This window comes from Grampus griseus (genome assembly GCF_964374135.1).
Source record: "Grampus griseus genome assembly, chromosome: 8".
NCBI classification, from domain to species: Eukaryota; Metazoa; Chordata; class Mammalia; order Artiodactyla; family Delphinidae; genus Grampus; species Grampus griseus.
In genome coordinates, this window is record NC_139002.1 from 30153890 (window position 1) to 30178066 (window position 24177).

The window sequence follows — 24177 nt, forward strand, 5'->3', positions numbered from 1 at the left end:
GTAAAACACTCTAATAATAGAGCCCTTACTATATAGAGAGAGTCTAATAGAATAGCCTCTCTTCTATTTGGAAGAGAAAGTATAACTCAGAAGATAATTTGTGATAAAAGTTAGAATGCATTCTGATTTAATCTTACTAAGACCTTTACTTAGAGCCAAAGATTTCAATTTTCTTAATAGTACAGAGAAACAATCTATAAAACAGCACCAGAACAAACTAAGGACTTTCAGATACAAGAGATTTATTTAACTGAATTATTTTCTTTTAAAATATGAATCCTATTTTAAAAATCTTTTTATTTTGTGTCTTCCCTTTAAAGAGAATCATATTATTTGCTTTCGCAGGACATGTAACTTCTGTTTTCCATTAAAAAATTATAAAATACTTATGAAGAGATTATACTAAGTTATAAAACGTCTGGAAAGGTAGAAGCAATCCATTGATGGATGAATGGATAAACAAAATCTGATACAGACCTTCCTCGACTTACAGTGGGGCCACGTGCAGATAAACCCATTGCAAGTTGAAAATACTGCAAGTTGAAAATGCATTTAACACACCTAAACCACCAAACATCATAGCGTAGGCTAGCCTATTTTAAACGTGCCCAGAACACTTACATTAGCCTATGGTTGGGCAAAATCATCTAACACAAAGACTATTTTATAATAAAGTGTAGGATATCTCAAGTAATTTATGGAATACTGCGCTGAAAGTGAAAAACAGAATGGCTGTATAGATAAAGAATGGTTGCAGTGTATCAGTTGTTCACCCTGATGATTGAGTGGCTGACTGAGAGCTGCAGCTCTCTGTGCTGCCCAGCATTTTGAGCATAAGGTACCACATATCGCTAGCCAGGGAAAAGATCAAACTTCAAAATTCAAAGTATGGTTTCTACTGAATACATATCATTTTTGCCTCATCATAGAGTAGAAACCACCTTAAGTCGGGGACCATCTGCAAATACATACAATGGAAAATTATTCAGCACTGAAAAAAAAGGGAAATACTGACACATGCTACCATATGGATGAACCTTGAGGATATTATCCTTAGTGATACAAACCAGTCACCAAAAGAGAAATGCTGCTTGATTCCACTTATATGAGGTACCTAGAGTAGTCAAATTCATAGAGATAGAAAGTAGAATGGTGGTTGCTGGGGGCTAGGTGGTGGGGGAATGGGAAGTTGTTTAAATGGGTAGCGTTTCAGTTTTGTAAAATGGAAAGAGTTCTGGAGCCTGGTTGCACAACAGTGTGACTGTACTTAACATTACTGAACTGTACACTTAAAATGGTTAAAATGATAAATTTTATGATATATGTATATTGCCACAATTACAAAACTTCATTGGAAAAATGTGAGAAAGGAAAAGAAGAAAGCAGTTTCCTTCTTGAGTCTATGTCAACATTGTGTGCTTGATAATATTTTTGTTACCCACTTTGAGCTCATTGAATACAGAGACCGTGTACTATGTATTATTCCTATCTCTAGGGCCTGGCATGGTATAGAGAGTCCATGGTAGATGGTCAATAAATGTTTGCTGAATATTATTTATTATATCATCCAATTACTAATTTTTTAAAAAAAATCCCAGCTCCTCCTCCATCCTTGCACATTTTGAAAAAAATAGAGTTATAAATAAGATGTCCATACATCCAATTTGCCTAATGATCCCTATTGTCCCAGAGTTCCATCCAGGTAGGAGTCCCTTTCACTCTTAAAACTATAGTTTGGGTGATAAATTTGAAGGTCACTACAGTTATTTAAAAAATTCAAATTTACGTAACAATTTGAAGCCAAGAGGTCAATTTAGGGATTGAATCATGACCTCATTAGCACAAAAATTTAACTAAATTAACCCAGAATTACCAAAAAAATTGAAGAGTCAAGCAAGGAAATAAACAAACCAGATAACTGGTAAAACATTGCTGTTGTGATGAGTAGTACAGCATACCAAAATAATTTTAAAGGCACCTTGAGAAAGGATCTGATGATTGAAAATGGCTATTGGTGGAGAATGATAAATTCTATTAAAAATGTATGTACATTTTAAAACAAGTATTATTTAATATCTGTCTTTCCAATATGTAACAGATTCATAGCATCCTCAGCATAGCATACACATACAACTGGAAGTATTAAAAATACTTATAATGAAGCTTTGGGAAAGATGATAAGTTAATCATCAAATATGTTCAGCATGTAAAATGATCTATAAATTTTTCCATCTAATAAAATCTAATAAAAACAGATTAAATGTATATTTACTTCTGTGAAATTTATTTCAAAATAATGTTCAACATGTTGAACATATGTCGAATATATGTTTTTACATTGTCTGAGATTTTAAGAATTTATGGATTCTTTCTGCAATGTTTTCTGTGATAAACTCATTTAGGACAATGTCATGTTGGTATAATTAAATATATGTATATTTTCTTGATAAAGTATCTATTCAAATCTTTTTTCTCATTTTAAAAATTGGGATGTTTGTCTTTGCATTTTCGAATTGATTTCTTTTTAGTATTTCTGGATATATATACCTTGGTTAGAGGTATGTCTTGCAAATCTTTTCCCCTAGTCTGTGGCTTACTTTGAATTTTCATAACAGTGTGATCAATTTGGGGATAATTTTTGTATATGTTTGGAGGTACAGGTGTATGTATTACTATTATTATTATTAGGCTTTTGGCTATTTGATTGTTTTACTACCATTTGTTAAAGAAATTTCCCTGTCTCCATTTAATTGCCCCAGTATATTTGGTGAAAATTAATTGATCATATATCTGTGGGTCTATTTCTGAACTCTTTATTCTGTTCTATTGAGCTATATACCTATCTTTCTACCATTACCACACTGCTTTGATTATAATATCTTAATAAGTCTTGAAATCATGAAGAGTAAGATCTTCCATTTTACTCTTCTTTTTCAAAACTGTTTAGGCTACACTAGGTCTTTTGCATTTTATTCAAATTGAATTCTCAATCACTATAAAAAAATTCTACAGAGGATTTTTATCAGGACTGTGTTGAATCTCAGGATCAATCTGGAAAAGACTAACATCTTAACAGTAATAATGGGTCTCCTGATCTGTGAGCACAGTACAACTTTCACTGCATCTTTCCATTTATTTAGGTCTTTTTAAATTTCACTCATCAATGTTTTGTAGTTTTCAGTATGTACAAAAGTTTTACACATCTTTTGTCAATTTTATCCCGATATATCATCTTTCTGCTATTATTACAAATGGTACTTTTATATTTCAATACTCAATAGTTTATTTCCAGGATATACATCATTTTTAATGTGTTTACCAAAAGCTTGCTAAACTTAAACTCTCTTACTAGCCTTAGAGCTTTTATATTTCTTAAGATCTTGTGAATAGTTCATTATATCCTCTACAAAAAAAAAAGATAGGTTTCCTTCTTCCTTTCCAGTTTGTATGGCTTTTATTTCTTTTTCTTAACTTGTTGTGCTAGCTAGGACCATCAGTATAATGCTGAAAAGAATTGGTGAGACCTCAATGTTTTATTAACAATCTTAGGGGGAAAACATTCAGTCTTTTACTCTTATGTTAGCTATAGGTTTTTCATAGGTGACCTTTATCTGGTTAAGAAGGTTCACCTCAAATTCCAATTTAGTGAAAGGTTTTGTCATGACTGGATGCTGAATTTTGTCAAATGCTTTTTCTGTCTCTATAAAGATAATCACGATTTTTAAAATTAGTTATTAAAATGGTAAATAACATCAATTTTTTTTATTAACTCAAACTTGTATTCTTAAGATAAACCACACTTGGCTATCCATTTTTATACTTTTTTTGATTCAATTTGTTAAAATATTGGTAAGAATTTTAGTGTCTATATTCATGAAGGAAATTAGTCTGTAGATTTCTTTTATTATGATGTATTTGTTAGGTTTTATTACCAGGCAATGCTGGTCTCACAGAAAAAACAGGGAAGTATTCCTGCCTCTTCTATTTTCTGAAATAGTTTACAGATTTGGTATTATTTCTTCCTTAAATATTTGTTAGATTTCACCAGTGGATTCTAGGAGCTCTCTTTGCTGGAAGGTTTTTAATAACAAATTCAACTTCCTTAATAGATATAGGCTATGGGTTACCTATTTCTTCTTGAATGAGCTTTGGTAGTTTCTATCTTTCAAGGAATTTGTACATTTCATCTAACTTCATCTAAATATATTCTCTTATCATGGCAAATGATGGTTATAAGTGAGGGATACTGAAGCAGAATTCCAAGATACTAGAGACTCTGGGTTTTTGCGGGCCCCTTTGTTCTTACATAGATCAATAGAAACTGATTTCCATTTATAAGTATACATAATCAAATTTTTAATTGTAAGTAAAGCTAGAGATGAGGGGGTGGGGCAATTCCATCCTAGTATTTAGTAGGCCTGTGGAGATGAGTATGTGGAGTTCAGTCTTCATAAGGCTGATATCTGCCTCTTGTTACAAAGACTACCATCTAGCTTCATGATCAAATTAACAAAATATGCAATGAGAGATGAAGTGCAAAGAATACTGATCTAGGAAACACAATGTCAGGACTGCAGTACGGGCTTTGACACTTTACCAGAATACCAACTCCTTTCAGCTTCAGTTTTCTAATCTAAGTAAAAGGAAGGTGATGAGAGTAGAAAATTAGATGAGGGCTACACAAGTGCACCATAACTGGTAAAATGTTATATAAAACATAAGCTACTACTTTATTCTAATGGAAAAATGCTAATTATTCAACATTAATAATTATCATTTGGTAAAATAGTTTGGGTATGACTTTTCTAAGAACTTATTTGTATAAAGGTAGGTAAATTTTAAAAGGGGGGCCTTTAAGAAAACATGGGGTCTCCAACCATTTTATAAGAACCATTTCATCTTTCCTTTTCTCCCAAAGACTGGGAAATCAATGACGGAGGTGGCACAGGTGGTTACGAAGTGGAGTGGGGATGGCACAAGATGAGGAAGCAGGTGCTACTGACATTTTTATGAGACTTCTGACTACAGAACAGCGTTTCTCAAACCTTAGCATGCATCAGACCCACCTCAAGGGATGGATAAAAAACAGATTGCAGGGCAGCACACTTAGAGTTTACGATCCAGCAGTCTGAGGTGGGGCCTGAGAATTCATAATTTTACCAAGTTCTCAGGTGATACTGATGCTTTTGGTCTTGAGACCATGCTTTGAGAGACACTGCTATAAAGAAGACCATGGCAGAGAAAGGAGTGAAAGGAAAAACCTGTCTAGCAGAGGAGATCTTAACTCTTAGATATCCTGAAGTTATATAATAAAGCTTTATGTGTGTGTATATATATATTTTAAGACAGTGCATCTTTTTCCTTCAATTTTAAAAACTGTCAGTGATCTGAAAAAGGTTAAACACCAGTTGTTTGGAAACTTATTTTAAAGAGTCAGGATCCATTAGCAATTGTGCTGTATTGTTGAGTGACTCCCTGATTTAAAAAATTAAAAAGCCATTTAGTGTTACTACCCAGTACATTAGGATAAACTGAAATATACAGGAAATACTTACATTAGCTTTTTAAAAAAGCAACGCAATCTATTAATTTCTACAAAGTGGTAATACCCTTAGTGATTGTTTAGTAAGAAAGATGAGGTAATTTAGTGTTCTATCTTTTCAATTTTTGCATATCTTTTAAATCATGATTTAAAGCCTTTGTTCTAATATGTAAAAGAAAAATAACAATATTCTACAATATCATTGTCCTTAACAAACAAATTATAAGTATTGTAACTTTTTACAAAAAAAGTTTCAGTAGATCACCAGAAAACTGTCAAGGAAATAAAAGTCATAATTCTCTTTAGGAAAATTCTTAGTCCAATCATTTCAGATACAGTAAAGAAAATGTCAAGTACTGAACTATTTCCTAAATTACATTAAATCATATCACATAATTCAAAATTTGTCACATTCAAATGTAATAAAACATTAAACTTTTATCGTGAAATAAATGCGATAGTACTAGATTCAAATTTTTGGTAAAGCTAATTAGAAAGTAAATGTCAAAATTATTTTACTGATCTTATCCTAGTGAAAGTCAGCTGAGTCTCATTTGAGTTTCACCAAACACCCTGAAATATTTCCAAAGCCACTATCTGTGATAGAATTTAAATATGCTTTGTAAAACACATTTTTTATCCTTTGAAAGAATTTTAACAAATTCACTTTCATGCAAATTATACAAATATTTCAAAAACAGTGATATTTCAGAGGCTATATTTCTTAAATCAAAGTGTAATGTAGAATACTTAATTTAATAAATTAACAATGAGATTGCATACATCTTACATAAACATATTTTTAAGAAATAAGTCATCAGGTCCTGTTGCTATACCAAATAAGAAATACTTAGCAGATCTTAATGGGCCAAGGGAAAAGGAAGAAATGTTATAAAGAATTAAAGCTCTATGACCCTTTTCTAAAATACCATTCTTTGGTCTTATTCAAGGAAAATGTTTCATATAATAAAACCCATTTAGTTCTTTGTTATCTGTTAATATTGTAAGCCACATTATATTACAATCATAAAAAATAATTTAAGTTATTCATTTTTTTCAAGTGTTTATGCCAAAGATTACCCAGATGGTTAACAGTAGAAGCAAAACAAGAAACCATGTTTGCCATTACCTTCCATATTTTTCATTAATATTACATAGAACCCTCTTGAACTACCCTGTTCTATGCCTTAACGACCTCTAACTGAGATGAATAAATAGTAACGTACATGGTATCCCTACTTCTATAAACTCATTTTGCACAATTTTATCAGATGAATGCTCCAAAAGCTGTTTTTCACACAATGACATTCTCTTAAAGTAACAGTGACAAAAACAACTAACATTTAGAGGGTACTTCCTATGTGTCAAGCACTTTACTCATGATATAATTTAACTTTCATAACAATCCCATGATGTAGGTCCCTTTATTACTCTCATTTGACAAATGGGAAAGGTAATGTATTGAGAGGTTTAAGTGACCCACCCAAGGTCACACAGCTACTAAGTGGTAGAATAGAATGAAAGAGACAGACCTATTCTGGAAGCCACATTCCTAGCTATTTTATTACATTATATCTACATGAAAATATTCTTATTGTCTATAGCATTTAATCCAAGCTCTTCTCTTTGGCTTTAAAGACTTCAAAATCTGATGTAACCTTAATTTTACTACAGTTCTTTGTACACCAGTCCCACTGGACTTACTGTTCTCTTCTACACAAGTCATGTTCTTACATCATCATTATTCTCCTCTTACACTGAATGCAACTATAATTGGTCTATACCATACATTTTGACCTTATACAGCATGTAGTTGGATTTTAAAGAAATACACTCTCATGAGTATTTATCTTTTCACAAATAAATTTAAAACATTTACATTTATGATGACAATCAGACCTGCCTAGATTCAAATCCTGACTTTGTAAACTATTCATTGTGTGACTCTGGTTAGGTTATATAATGTCCCTCTGCCTTAGGTTTCTCACAGTAAAATGCAATAACACAGCACCCTCTTGTAGTGTTAATGTGGTGATTAAATGAGTTAATTAATGTAATTTTAAACTTCTTAGAACCCTTTCCCACTGGTTCCTTCACTGTGTCATGAAGCTTTCATGACTGATAATATATCTACTTCAAATTATAAACAAATTAGTTATAGTTTATAGTACAATACTACAGTATTCTGATAATCACAGTTGATAAATAGAGATAAAAATCTATATACAAAGAAACAATGCAAAGCTGAGATTCTTTTCCAGGGTAAAGGAAAAAGGAACTAAGCTTGATGGAATAGATCTTTTTGTATATGTGAAAAAGAATATTACAACAGACTGAAAGTTTCTGTCTCCCCAAAATTCATATGTTGAAACCCTAAACCCTGATGTGATGATATTTGGAGATGAGGCTTTGGGGAATTAATTAGGTCATAAGGGTGGAGGTTTCATGATGGAATTAGTGCCCTCATAAGAAGAGACAGGAGAGTTTGCTTTTTCTCTCATTCCTCTCTACTATGTGAGGACACAGCAAGAAGACAGCCATCAGCAAAACAGGAAGCAGGTCTCACCATACACCAGATCTAATAGCAACTTGATTTTAGACTTCCTAGCCTGCAGAATTGTGAGAAATAAATACTTGTTGTTGAAGCCATCCATTCTATGTTAATTTGTTATAGTAGCCTGAATTAAAAGAGAAATCTTTTTTATGTTAGGGAGTAAGATATAGGAAGTTCTAGGAAGCCTACCTTTTATCTTCAAACAGAGAAGACTATTAGGTTGACTACTAGAGATTTCTCTATATTGAGGGTAAACAGCAGGGAGAAACAAAAACAAAAACAAAAACAAAAACACTTTTCTTTCTAAATTCCTATAGAGCTCTAGTGAAATCTTTTCCAGATGCCAAGTTCTACAAAGATTTTTTTTCCAAATAGCTAAAGTGAATCTATATAAGATGCTCCATATTTTTTGTTTCTATCCAATGGATCTGAAATAACATGGATTTTAATGTTATTTACAATGGTCCAATTACTCAGCAAGAGATGTGTTGATTTCCTTTTCCTCTGCTTATGATTTTTCTACTCGGTAACCATCCTTCCCTTACTTGTAGTAAATGTGTTACAGATGGAGCTGAATCTATTCCCAGCTCCGGGTTAGGCATTTGGCTAAAGCCCTAGCCAATGAGAGCTTTGCATACCCTGCCCACAGAACTAGTATGGGACTAGGCATAAAACACAAGCCATTCTGTATGAATCAAAGCTAATCCCAAGATTTTTTGCTTGAGTTGCCAAGAAACAGGTGTTCTTTCTGTTGGACTTAGAACTCAGAGGATATAAGACTCGGACTGCTGGGGTACCACCACGTGTAGAGGACCCGCCCAAAAGTGAAATTAATATGGAGGATGTACACATACACACACAGACACACAGACACACACACACAATATGACTAGAGAGGTAGATAAATAACACCAGCTGAGATCCTAAAGACAATTTTAAGCTCCTGCTAAGCTGATTTAATGCTAGCTACCCCTGGATCCTTCAGTTACTACAGCCAATTAATTCCTATATGGCTTAAGCTACTTTAACTTGGGTTTTCTGTTATAGTTATGGTTTACAGTAAACTGTAAGACTCCTGACAAATGTATACCTGATGGAAAAGCCATTCACATTAATTAAAAAACCCCACATATATATATAGTATTGGCTCACCTTTTGGTTTAATAAAGCACTTGCCAATTTCTGTACTTCTGAACTCAGTAAGGTGGCTCCTCTGATGACTTTGCTGAGAGCGGCAAGAGACTGATGAACACTTTGTACTAAGCGAATGGCATTAAATTGTTCAAGAATGATGAATGATAATATTGGAGATCCTTGTCGATCATTAGGAGGCAACACTTTCTGATGAATCAGGTTTGAATTCTAAAAAGATAATACATCATGTCATATTTACTGAAAAGTAACACAAATCACTGATACATTAAAACATTCAAAAGTTATTAAAACCTTTTGCTGGTCTATCTTGTTTTGAAATACTCTCTTTTATGACTGGCCAAATTTATTAAATCTGTAAATACACAGGAAGGGAATTCTGCAGTTCACCAACACTGAAGTGGTGTGGGGGTAGGAACTGAGAAAAGGGAACCATGCTCAGAAGGAGCAGTCAATACAGGTGGAAAATGGTAAGAATGGCACACTGTAAGCCAATGCAAAGAGAGCAGCAGAGCTAAATTACCACTCTACCGCTGTAAGGAGAGCAGAAGGAATCATGGCTATGAAAAATATGTGAATGGACATTTAATTCAATTTGAAAATTACCTGTATGTATATTTGAAAAATCACACCAAAGATCTTGTACCAGTGAATATTATATCTTAGTATTTATTTCTACGTCTATATTTTAACAGAGGCTCTGATACATAGAAATTCTAGGGCTTCTCAAATTGTTAAGAAAAACTCAAGGAATCCCAGATGTTTCTAAACAGCTTATGTGGTTAGGAAGAAAAAAAAAAATCACCTTCAATAGTATTCTAAAAGTGTCAAAGAACTGTCAAGAGATAAATCTGGGAAGCCCTGTACTCTTACCTGCTCTCCATTATCTTAATTTTCTCTATATATTCTGCTTACAATCCTAGTTAAGGATCCCCTCTCTTTGTTCTAATGGTTGTCACATTCATATCTTCCATGAGAGCACTGTCTCTTTTTCATGTAATCTGGCATGATAATTTAATATCATAAAATGGTGATCTAGCATGGCTATTGCCATTAAATAAATAATCATGAAATAAATTTTATTGGCACGAGATCATTCCTGAGGATAGATTTAGGCTATGAGTTCAAATTTAGGCATTTTATTTCTATTATTGCTATATTTAAAATATTAAAGCTGCTGAAATCATTTTTGATAGACATAAAAATGTACATAAATATACCCACTTAAATAAATAAATGGTGGTGAACTCAAAACTAAATCTAGAAGAGAAAAAGAGTATAATATTATGAAAATTAATTAGAATTATTACCCCCTAGATTGAAATTAACTATCTGAACCAGAGCATGCAATAAATAACACTTAACACATCTCCAACCTCAATCAATTAAATAATAAAACTGACATAAAATTTAGGTTATAGACTTTCCATAACTCCTTATATTAAAAACCATTCCTGGAAGTGAATAATATGCGGTACTTAAATCATTATCAATCTTATACTAAGACTGAGAAAGATTAGCAAATAATAATTTAGTTTATGGATTTTTATCCATCCTATTAAACTGATGAGACAAATTTGCACTGTTTGCACTATTACTTTATAGAAGAAGAACACCCAAACTTAGGTCATTCAAGCAAGATTCCACTTCTCTATAATGTAAGAAAACAGCAAACTTACCGAACTGTTAAAAAGGCTGATTTAGGAGAGTAACTATCAAAATTACTTAAAATTCAAATAGAGTTCAAGTAAGAACTATGGTCTAGAGATGTGCAGTTAGTGTAAACTACCAGATGAATTTCAAAGACTTAATATGAAAAAAGGATGCAAAATACATTAATAATTTTTTATATTGATTATATGTTGAAATGCTAATATTTTGAATGTATCAGGTTAAATAAAATGTATTATTAAAATTAATTTCACTTGTTTCTTCATACTTATTTAAATGTGGCTGCTAGAAAATTTTAAATTACAAATACGGCTCCCATTTGTGTTTCACATTATATTTCTATTGCATAGTGCTCGTCTAGTAAATGATGTAAGTTCAGCAATAAGAACAGAAGGACAGAGGAGAAAACAGCATATAGTAGGGTCTCAAAAAGTGTTTGATTAATGAAAGATGAAAAAAATTGTGAAAAAAATGAATAGTAAGACACACTGTGATATAAGCTTTGATAAATTAATGACTGAGAAAAATATAGCAGAAGACATCAAAGTATATTGTAATATATATTATAATGTAATCCATTTCCTATAGGCCTTCACAAAATTTTGATAAAAAATTAATGTAAAATAACTCTAACACAAAAATAAATGTACATATCTTATACATTCTAAAAGGATGAAGTATAGAGAAGATTTATAGCAGTAGTAACATGTTAGAGTATTACATAAACTTAAAACAAAAAAAACCTTAAATTAAGTATTATTTACAATTCAAATAGCTAAAATTACCATGAGTAAATTATAACTCATCATTATAGTACGCTTTTTAGTGAAACTATCAAGGGATGACAGTCATATCTTTAATCAATTGGTTATAAGAAAAGCTTTTTCTTTTTTCACAAATACAATTGATTGAATCATGTACCTTTTTTTTTAACATCTTTATTGGAGTATAATTGCTTTACAATGGTATGTTAGTTTCTGCTTTATAACAAAGTGAATCAGTTATACATATACATATGTTCCCATATCTCTTCCCTCTTGCATCTCCCTCCCTCCCACCCTCCCTATCCCACCCCTCTAGGTGATCACAAACCACCTAGCTGATCTCCTGTGCTATGCAGCTGCTTCCCACTAGCTATCTATTTTACATTTGGTAGTGTATATATGTCCATGCCACTCTCTCACTTTGTCACAGCTTACCCTTCCCCCTCTCCATATCCTCAAGTCCATTCTCTAGTAGGTCTGTGTCTTTATTCCTGTCTACCCTGAAAAAAAACATAATTCAAGAAGAGTCATGTACCAAAATGTTCATTGCCGCTCTATTTACAATAGCCAGAAGTTGGAAACAACCTAAGTGTCCATCATTGGATGAATGGATAAAGAAGATGTGGCACATATATACAATGGAATATTACTCAGCCATACAAAGAAACGAAATTGAGATATTTGTAGTGAGGTGGATGGACCTAGAGTCTGTCATACAGAGTGAAGTCAGTCAGAAAGAGAAAAACAAATACCGTATGCTAACACATATATATGGAATCATGCACTTTTGAAGGGTATCTTTGACATTTTAAAGTTTATTTTGTCATTAAAAAGCTAAGTGTATTCACAGAAAATCATTATATAATTATGGAGCTGCTGGGGAAGAAAAGATTGTGGATATTTTAAAACTTAACTGTTAAGCAAGAAATATCTTTGGGGCAAGAAAAAAGCTAGTCTAATTTTGGTGCAATTTAGGTATTAATCCAGAATTTTGTGTTTTAACTAGAATAGTTTCCTAAGTGAGATAACGACTTTAGACATAAGTAAAATGGATGACACATGGAAGTACTACTCTTTCTGTTCTTTGGGTTTTTTAAAATAATAATTATTATTTTGAGCATTTTGAAAATGGTTCTCTCTCAGAAAGAATTTTTGTCACTAAAGGAAACTTAAGCCATGACTAGGCTAGAGATTAGCAAGTTTTTCTGTAAAGGTTCAGATGGTAAATATGTCAGACTTTGTGGGCCATAAGGTCTTTGTCGTAAAAACTCAACTCTGGCTGTTGTAGTGTAAAATAGCCACAGAAAATATATAAACAAACAGGCATGGCTGGCTTTCAATAAAACTGTATTTATAGAAATTGGCGGCAGGTCAGATTTGGCCCATGAGCTGTAGTTTGCAAACCTCTCAAGTACACTACCACTTATTCAAAACATTGTGAAGATTCAGGTATTGGTCTAGATAACATCAGAGTCCTTTCCAGATCTGCAATTCAATGAAATTAGTAACATGTGAATTATAGTTTCTATGTGTATATTTACCCATGACTTATAAAACAGTAATCAACAACTGGACAGACATATTTTTTTTCCATGTCATACGATCATGTCTTTGTCCAAGATATGTTTTCTATGATAAGAAAACTATTAAAAGACTCAATAGTCATTTTAAAAAGCAAAAAAGGAAATCAGAAATATTAGAAACAAAGGTGTGGTGGCTCTATGAGTTATAGAAAAGGGGGTAATATCTTCACTTCCATGTGGTAGAAATTTTACTTTTGCCCTCCAGTAACCCTTCAATTCCTCTTTAGCTAATAATTTTCTAATATCTCTCTGGGAAGAAACAAACTTTCCGAAGTCTAAGCCCATATGGTTCTGGTGAAGTTGATTCAACTCAATTCCAGAAGCTATCAATAGTATGTGACTTAGAGCTTAACTAATCAAAGCATTCCACTGTCCTAACCATAGTCAGGACATTCCATGTCCTGTCCATAGATGAGCAGATTACCAAACAGAGATAAAAAAATGCAAAAAGAATCTTGTCTGGGTCTTCTGATAAAGAGATACCTGTTTCTTTCCACTAGACCTGACCTTAAGAGATTACATAAGGTAGAGAACAGGTGTAGTCATTTTGTGACAATAAAGAGAGAGGCTGTATGAAAAATGGAGCATACACACATACACCCACATATATCATTATCATATCGGTTTCAGTGCATCAGATCTTTCAGAATATATGTACCATATATATTACAATAAGTATACATATATATATACTGGGTCCTGATGACATCCTTTCAAGTTCCTTGTAACAAGCTGTGACTGAAACCAATTTAACATTTTTTTCAGTTATAGGCACCATAAATTCCCCTTTTTTGGCCTTAGCCAGTTTGAACTGGGTTTTCCATCAGTTGCAATCCAAAGATTGTTAACTGATTAATTCAAGTTCAACAGACTCCTGTCTTAAGCATTCATAATCAGAGAAGTCAAAAGTTTGACATATCTGCATTAAATTATATCTCTTCAGAAGTGGATTTCTGATAAGCTGGTGGAAAGGAGATAGAAGAGAAAGGAAGAAAAAGGGTAAGAAAATAGAAGTATGAGTGTGGTGACTTCAAAGAGTTGAAAGAACTATAGAATTTCTCTGGCAGCCCATTTCCTAGGAGAGCTGGTTGCTTTATCAATTCTAGTTATTAGTGAACAAACAGAGCTTAGATTTCTAAACCAGGTAACAACTATTTCTTTTCATATCAAGTTATTCGGAAGATCAAAGGAAACCAAAGCAGTCATGTTTTAATGTTCATTTCATTTAGTTCAGTTACAGTGAAAGGAATATTACTTAATTGAGCAAGCAGAGCTCAACCAGGAAAGTGTGTGCTAATTACCCAATACATTGTTCAAATCTAAAGTGTTGAAAGGGGCTTCCCTGGTGGCGCAGTGGTTGAGAGTCCGCCTGCCGATGCAGGGGACACGGGTTCGTGCCCCGGTCTGGGAAGATCCCACATGCCGCGGAGCAGCTAGGCCCATGAGCCATGGCCGCTGAGTCTGCACATTTGGAGCCTGTGCTCAGCAACGGGAGAGTCCACAACAGTGAGAGGCCCGCGTACCGCAAAAAAAAAAAAAAAAAAAAAGTTTTGAAGGAATGTTCGTTGCAGCTCTGTTTACAATAGCCAGGACATGGAAGCAACCTAAGTGTCCATCGACAGATGGATAAACAAGATGTGGCACATATACACAATGGAATATTACTCAGCCATAAAAAGAAACGAAATTGAGTTATTTGTAGTGAGGTAGATGGACTAGAGACTGTCATACAGTGTGAAGTAAGTCAAAAAGGGAAAAACAAATACCGTATGCTAACACATATATATGGAATCTAAAAGAGAAACCAACAAAACATCGTTCTGAAGAACCTAGGGGCAGGACAGGAATAAAGATGTAGACATAGAGAATGGACTTGAGGACATGGGGAGGGGGAAGGGTAAGCTGGGACGAAGTGAGAGAGTGGCATGGACTTATATATACTACCAAATGTAAAATATCTAGTGGGAAGCAGCCTCATAGTACAGGGAGATCAGCTCAGTGCTTTGTGACCACCTAGAGGGGTGGGATAGGGTGGGAGGGAGGGAGACGCAAGAGGGAGGAGATGTGGAGATGTATGTGTATGTATAGCTGATTCACTTTGTTGTAGGGCAGCGGTTGACATGCCACTGTAGAGCAATTGTGCTCCAATGGAGATGTTAAAAATAAATAAATAAATAAATATAATACTAAATTCTAAAAAAAAAAAAAAAAGTGTTGAAGGGACTTCCCCCATGGCTTAGTGGATAAGAATCCACCTGCCAATGCGGGGGACACAGGTTCAATCCCTGGTCGGGGAAGATCCCACATACTGCGGAGCAATTAAGCCCATGTGCCACAACTACTGAGCCCACATGCCGCAACTACTGAAGCCCATGCACCTAGAGCCCATGTTCTGCAACAAGAGAAGCCACCAAAAGGAGAAGCCCGCTCACCGCAATGAAGAGTAGCCCCCGCTTGCCACAACTAGAGAAAGCCCGCACGCAGAAACGAAGACCCGACGCAGCCAAAAATAAATAAAATTAAATATTTAAAAAAAAAACGTGTTGAAGAACTGAAATAAAAGGCAAAATTGCTGGTGACTAGTATAGCAAGTAAAGTCAAGGCTGAAAGAGAGAAGGGGGGGTGGTTATTTTGAGTTGATGCACTGAAGCTGATATTGTAAGCTACTACATCTTTCTAAAAGAAAAATCGAGAGGAAGCTAGTGAGTGCTAATAGAATGGAGCTTTTGTTTAAAACAGAAATTACTAATTTTACATGCCTTGAGAATTTCATAGCTTTTATTTATAATACTGTGATATTAATAAACACCAAACCCAGTAGTTATCCCTAGGGAGAGAGGTACAGCATTGGCAGTCATCACTGTTAAGAGGACCTTTAGATCTGTCTGTATCTTTTGGGTCTCTGACAGAAAGCCATTATTTATATACATCTTGGATATGTAAAACAAAATGGCATTTTTTTTTTAAAGAAAACTAGGGATTAATATAAAAATGGGATATTAACAAAACCATATATATTTCTAGGAAAGAACTTTAATAGGCTATCTGCTCCATAACTTGGCTAGAGGAATGATTCTGCTGCTCTGTGAAGCTACCAAGAAAAGAGGTAACTTAGTAGAATAATCTCAATTTAATAATCTCAATTTAAAAGACCTAACACAGATGATGATATTTAAGTGGAAAATGAATAACATTTTAGAGTATTACTGACTATGTGCCCGGCACACCATAAATTTCCATATGAAGTTATTTTGTTATATTTTAACAGTTTCAGCAATATAAAGAAAGGGAGAGAGAAGAGTGAATTACGAAGAATGATAAGAAATGTCATAGAATTTGAAAATTTTACCTGTTTAGAGGAAACAATAGGAAGACATTTTGTTCAAAATGGACCCACAATGAATAGTTTATCTTTTCTTTCATGCCATCCTAACAAATGAGGTACATTTTTTCATGACAATGGAATGCTTTTTTGGCATTCTTGTGTGTTCAGCTAACTCTTAGAAAGACAATAAGAAAGCACAAAATGCTTTTGTGTGTGTGTGTGCGCACATGTGTTGTTCTAAAGTTTGAGAAGTACTCAACTGTTCTAGTATAGTGAGCAAATTGGTTCATAACTTTAAGACTAAAAGGAACAGTCAGCATTTCAACAGTCAATGCACATATTCAGTGAGAATTTTTTTTTTAATTCCAACGCTGCATAATATTACTTAACAGAATAAGAAAGTCTACAAAGCATAATCACTTAAGAGAGATGTGTAACTTACAATTTTTCAAAATAAGAAACAGAGAATTTCAGCTTCTGTTTTTAGCAGAGCTAGATACTGCTGAAAACAACTGAATATGTTGAATAAAATATTAAAGCAACTTCTTAAATATACCCAAATACCTATGATCTGAGAAGAAAGTAAGAAATAATTATTGAAACAACTGAGTGTTGGATTTTCAGTCTGCATCTTTATTAATTTCATCCTGAATGTTAACATGAAGTATTCTGGATTAGAGACAGATTATTTATTACCTCACAGTAAATAATGTGTTGCTCCTACTCCTTTGCTCCAGGTTTTACCTTTGAGATGACCAGATGACAGCCAGATCAATTATCCTATGTAAGTAGCCAGATACTCCCTGGGCAAGGTATGCAAGGGATGGGAGAAGTGATTAGGGTGGGGGGAAGGGTAAGCTGGGACAAAGTGAGAGAGTGGCATGGACATATATACACTACCAAACGTAAAATAGATAGCTAGTGGGAAGCAGCCGAATAGCACAGGGAGATCAGTTTGGTGATTTGTGACCACCAAGAGGGGTGGGATAGGGAGGTGGGGAGGGAGAGGCAAGAGGGAGGGGATATGTGGATATGAGTATATGTATAGCTGATTCTCTTTGTTATAAAGCAGAAACTAACACACCATTGTGAAGCAATTATACTCCAATAAAGATGTTAAAAAAAAAAAAAAGAGGAAGAAGGCAGCTGTTGTCTTCCCCTCCAAAGAGGATGCTCTAGGAAATGTAATGGGCTTGAATTCTAACCAACCCTGTAGTATGTAAATAAAATCTCTCCAGGAGCCCATGATCTAGAGATGTTTCCAAGTTTGGGCTTTATTCTTCTGTCATGGAAATACCTAGGAAGACAATGCTCTAGTCTTTCCAGTGCCCTGGGGCTTAAAAGGAACTTGCGGCTATAATCTATGGTCCTCTCAGGGAGATAATAGAAGTTTTATTATCCTTTTTGATCAGAGCAATTAACTAGACAAATGGTTACAAAGCTAATTCTCATAGTGTGTGAAGAGTCACATAGGCTGGGGCTTTTTATGACAATACTGAGATATCCAGAAAGATTTTTATTTCTCCACACTAGGGTGAGAGAGTGGCAAACAAGCCACTGAAGTTCATTTGTGCTGGTGAACCTGAACTTTTGTATTCATATACATAGGCTTGGGAAACCAGGGATAATGTCTAATATCTGCTCAAGGTGAAGAGGTAAAAAGGATACCTCCAAAAAACCTGAAACCCCAAATGACTACACCTTCAGTAGAAGGGTGAAATAGAAATAAACTACCTTCCACCAATCACCTGTGCCCCAAGGACTACAGGAAAATGGCCTATATTAAAATTTGGTAATAACTGGAATGGGGAGTTTATGTGTAGGAATCTCTTGTCAAAAAATAATTGTCACAGGGCTTCCCTGGTGGCGCAGTGGGTGAGAGTCCGCCTGCCGATGCAGGGGACGCAGGTTCGTGCCCCGGTCTGGGAAGATCCCACATGCCGCGGAGTGGCTGGGCCTGTGAGCCATGGCCGCTGAGCCTGCGCGTCCGGAGCCTGTGCTCCACAGCAGGAGAGCCCACAGCAGTGAGAGGCCCACGTACCGCAAAAAAAAAAAAAAAAAAAAAAAAATTGTCACAATCAGAACTTTAATGTTAGTTTGTATGTACTACCTTGAAATTCCAATAAATTTCAAGAAGATAATACTAGTGGTATCTCAAAGTATTTGAAAGGAGCATGATCCTTACCTTGACCCAAACCTAATCCTACAATCTAAATTGGATGGTAGAATCCATTTTCATTCTTGGAAACAAATAATTCCTATAGGAAAAATTACCAGAATAATTAGCAGCTCATGGTTTTTGAAAAATCAAAATACTATAAAAGTTAAGAAGATAACTATCAAGTTATCATATACGATGTGATGATAGAAATTTTTACATATTAAGATATGAGGGAAGTTATTCTGGCTTACACATGTTTTGACTTGAATTTTACACTAGCTAAAACAGCCTGCTTGTGGCCTATCAAACATACACTGTACATCCGCTGTAATTATTAAAGAAAAGGGTACAATGACCAAAAATAATGTCCATATTAAAAATAAAGATTAAATGTCTCCCTTCCTGGGATGCCAATGCTAGTACTCCTTCGATGATAAGACTCCCTTCCCAGGTGCCAGGGCCACAGACTCACTGTGTATGTACTGATCTGCTTCTTTTGAAACTTTGAAGGAATGTATTCCTGACTTGTTTGATGTTCTCTGTTCTGACAAGATATAAAACTGTGCTGAAAACCATGCTTCTCTGGAGCAGTTGATCAGTTATCTGAGAGACTGCCCTCTAGGCTACAGTCCTCAGTCTGGCGCAAATAAAACTCTTTTCTATTCCTATTACAGATTGTTTATTGATTATTTCCATGGACAAATGTAAAGAAGAATCAAATCCACAAAGGTCTCAGATAACTAAATAATCATACACAGAACATAACACAATTATGTTAAATGTTTCTAGAGATAATAGAAAACCTTAAACAATAAGCAGATTTGGAAAATAATTTAAGAAAAGTTTTAAAAATGAAAAAAATATAAAACTTTAAAGCTAGAAAAAATTTAACTGAAAAGAAAATGAATGAACTGGAAGACGGATCCGTAGAATTTATTCAGGATGCATCACACAGAAAAAAAGAAATGGGAAGTATTAGAAATAACTTAAAACAAATGATGAATAGAGAAAAACGGTCTAATATAATATCTAATCAGTGTTCTAGAAGAATAGTAAAGCAGAGTTAATACTTAAATAACTGAGACCTTGTCTGTACTGATGTACAACAGCAACCAAAATTCAAAAACCCCATTAATTCTTAAGCAAGATTTAAAAAATGAATGAATTAAAGACAGAAAGAAAACAAATCCACACTGAATCCCATTAGAGTAAAACTGCAGCAAACCAAGGCAAAATAATTTTAAAAGCAGTAAAAAAGAAGGAACAAAAATTAACTCCTTAACTGGTAACAATAGAAACCAGAAAAGAGTGGAATTATATCTCACTATACCTATTAATAACTATTAGCATAAAAAAGTATACATTTTAAAACAAATAAATTAAAGCCATACTCAGATAAATAAAAACTCAAAGAGTTTACCACTAAAGGAATATTTTTGGACTCCAGGCAGAAGGGATGTTAAACCAAATGAAAATGCCTGATATGAAAATGCCTGATGCAGGAAGGAATAAAAGACAATGAAAGTGATAAATGTGGGGCAAATCCAAACAAACAATGACTGTAAACAATGACGACAAGACTGAAATATACAACAATAACTGAATATAAAGTTAAAGTTGGGGGACCTTCAAGATGGCAGAGGAGTAAGACATGGAGATCACCTTCCTCCCCACAAATACATCAAAAGTATACCTACATGTGGAACAACTCCTGCAGAACACCTACTGAACAAGGGCAGAAGACCTCAGACTTCGAAAAGGCAAGAAACTCCCCAAATACCTGGGTAGGGCAAAAGAAAAAAGAGAAAACAGAGACAAAAGAATAGGGGCGGCACCTGCACCTCTGGGAGGGAGCTGTGAAGGAGGAAAGGTTTCCACATACTAGGAAGCCCCTTTGCGGGCAGAGACTGCGGGTGGCAGAGAGGGGAAGCTTTGGAGGCATGGAGGAGAGCTCAGCAACAGGGGTGTGGAGGGCAAAGTAGACTAATTTGCACACTGAGAATTGGTGCTGACCAGCACTCACCAGCCCGAGAGGCTTGTCTGCTCACCTGCCAGGGTGGGTGAGGGCTGGGAGGTGAGGCTCGGGCTTCCGAAGTCAGATCCCAGGGAGAGGACTGGGGTTGGCTGTGTGAACACAGCCTGAAGAGGGCTAGTGTGGCACAGCTAGCCAGGAGGGAGCCTGGGGAAAAGTGTGGAACTGCCTAAGAGGCAAGAGAACATTGCTTCGGGGTGTGTGAGGAGAGGGGATTCAGAGCACCACCTAAATGAGCTCGAGAGATGGGCACCAGTCAGCACGGGCACCAGAGATGGGCATGAAATGTTAAGGCTGCTGCTGCAGCCACCAAGAAGCCTGTGTGCAAGCACAGGTCACTATCCGCACCTCCCCTCGTGGGAGTCTGTGAAGCCCGCCACTGCCAGGGTCCCGTGATCCACGGACAACTTCCACAGGAGAACGCACGGCACGCCTCAGGCTGGTGCAATGTCACGTCAGCCTCTGCTGCCGCAGGCTTGCCCCGCATCCGCACCCCTCGCTCCCCCTGGCCTGAGTGAGCCAGAGCCCCCTAGTCAGATGCTCCTTATCCTGTCTGGGAAGGGAAAAGACGCCCTCAGGCAACCTACACGCAGAGGCGGGGCCAAATCCAAAGCTGAACCCCAGGAGCTGTGTGAACAAAGAAAAGGAAGGGAAATTCCTCCCAGCAGCCTCAGAAGCATTGGATTAAATCTCCACAATCAACTTAATGTACCCTGCATCTGTGGAATACTTGAATAAACAACAAATCACCCCAAAATTGAGGCAGTGGACTTTGGGAGCAACTGTAGACTTAGGATTTGCTTTCTGCATCTAATTTCTTTCTGGTTTTATGTTTATCTTAGTTTAGTATCTAGAGCTTATTATAATTGGTAGACTTGTTTATTGATTTGGTTACCTCTTCCTTTTTTTTATACACATATATAATTTTTTCCTTTTTCTCTTACTGTGAGGGTGTATGTGTATGCTCCCTTCTGTGATTTTGTCTGTATTGCTTTGCTTTTACCAATTGTCCTACTGTTCTTTCTGTCAGTTATTTATTTTTTTTCTTAGTATAGACTTTAGTGTTTGTTATCATTGGTGGATTTTTCTGTTTGGTTGCTCTCTCTTCTTTCTTTCTTTTTTAAATTACTTCTTTATTTTTAATAATATATTTTTAATTTTAATAACTTAATTTATTTTATTTTATATTTTCTTTCTTTCTTTCTTTTATTTTTTCCCCCTTTTCTTCTGAGCCGTGTGGCAGAGAGGGTCTTGGTGCTCCAGCTGGGTGTCAGGCCTGAGCCTCTGAGTTGGGAGACCCAAGTGAAGGACACTGGTCCACAAGAGACCTCCCAGCTCAACATGATATCAAATGGCGAAAGCTGTCCCAGAGATCTCCATCTCAACGCTAAGACCCAGCTCCACTCAACGACCAGCAAGCTACAGTGCTGGACGCCGTATGCCAAACAACTACCAAGACAGGAACACAACCCCACCCATTAGCACAGAGGCTGGCTAAAATCATAATAAGTTCACAGATACCCCAAAACACACAAACAGATGCAGCACTGTCCACCAGAAACACAAGGTCCAGGCCCAACCACTAGAACACAGGCACCAATTCCCTCCACCAAGAAGCCTACACAACACACTGAACCAACCTTACCCACTGGAGGCAGACACCAAAAACAACAGGAACTACGAACCTGCAGCCTGCGAAAAAGAGACGCCAAACACAGTAAGTTAAGCAAAATGAGAAGACAGAGAAACACACAGCAGATGAAGGAGCAAGGCAAGAACCCACCAGACCAAACAAATGAAGAGGAAATAGGCAGTCTACCTGAAAAAGAATTCAGAGGAATGATAGTAAAGATGATCCAAAATCTTGGAAATAGAATGGAGAATATACAAGAAACGTTTCACGAGGACCTAGAAGAAATAAAGAGCAAACAAACAATGATGAACAACACAATAAATGAAATTAAAAATTCCCTAGAAGGACTCAATAGAGGAATAAATGAGGCAGAAGAACAGACAAGTGACCTGGATGATAAAAGAGTGGAAATAACTACCACAGAACAGAATAAAGAGAAAAGAATGAAAACAATGGAGAACAGTCACAGAGACCTCTGGGACAACATTAAACACACCAACATTCCAAATATAGGGGTCCCAGAAGAAGTAGAGAAAAAAAAAGGGACTGAGAAAATATTTGAAGAGATTATAGTTGAAAACTACCCTAACATGGAAAGGACAGAATCAAGTCCAGGAAGCGCAGAGAGTCCCATACAGGATAAATCCAAGGAGAAACATGCCAAGACATATACTAATCAAACTATCAAAAGTTAAATACAAAGAAAAAATATTAAAAGCAGCAAGGGAAAAGCAACAAATAACATACAAGGGAATCCCCATAAGGTTAACAGCTGATCTTTCAGCATAAACTCTGTAAGCCAGAAGGGAGTGGCAGGACATATTTAAAATGATGAAAGGGAAAAACCTACAACCAAGATTGCTGTACCCAGCAAGGATCTCATTCAGATTCGATGGAGAAATGAAAACCTTTACAGACAAGTGAAAGCCAAGAGAATTCAGCACCACCAAACCATCTTTACAACAAATGATAAAGGAACTTCTCTAGGCAGGAAACACAAGACAAGGAAAAGACCTACAATAACAAACCCAAAACAATTAGGAACATGGTAATAGGAACATACATATCAATAACTACCTTAAATATGAATGGATTAAATGCTGCAACCAAAAGATAGACTGGCTGAATTGATACATAAACACCTATATATATGCTGTCTACAAGAGACTCACTTCAGACCTAGGGACATATACAGACTGAAAGTACAGGGATGGAAAAAGATATTCCATGCAAATGGAAATCAAAAGAAAGCTGGAGTAGCAGTTCTCACATCAGACAAAACAGACTTTAAAATAAAGACTATTACAAGATACAAAGCACATTACATAATAATCAAGGGATCAATCAAAGAAGAAGAAATAAAAATTGTAACTATTTATGCACCCAATAGAGGAGCACCTCAATACATAAGGCAAATGCTCACAGTCATAAAAGGGGAAATGGACAGTAACACACCATAGTAGGGGACTTTAACTCCCCACTTTCCTCAATGGACAGATCATCCAAAATGAAAATAAATAAGGAAACACAAGTTTTAAATGACACATTAAACAAGATGGCCTTAATTGATATTTACAGGACATTTTATCCAAAAACAACTGAGTACCCTTTCTTCTCAAGTGCTCATGTAACATTCTCCAGGACAGATCATATCATGGGTCACAAATCAAGCCTTGGTAAATTTAAGAAAATTGAAATGGTATCAAATATCATTTCTGACCAGAAAGCTGTGAGACTAGATATCAAATACAGGAAAAATG

The 24177-nt window shown here is 35.4% G+C and overlaps 1 protein-coding gene across 2 annotated transcripts in view; it reads right to left on the minus strand.

Annotated features, from left to right (window-relative positions):
- The window catches only part of DYNC2H1 (dynein cytoplasmic 2 heavy chain 1), a gene marked incomplete at its 5' end in the record, with an annotated part of 370982 nt that overhangs the window by 50706 nt on the left and 296099 nt on the right, over window positions 1-24177 (minus strand). For both annotated transcript variants that reach the window (XM_082660860.1, XM_082660861.1), the window contains one exon: window positions 9249-9458. In XM_082660860.1, the coding sequence (XP_082516986.1) occupies window positions 9249-9458 (210 nt within the window). The remainder of the gene's footprint in view (window positions 1-9248; window positions 9459-24177) is intronic.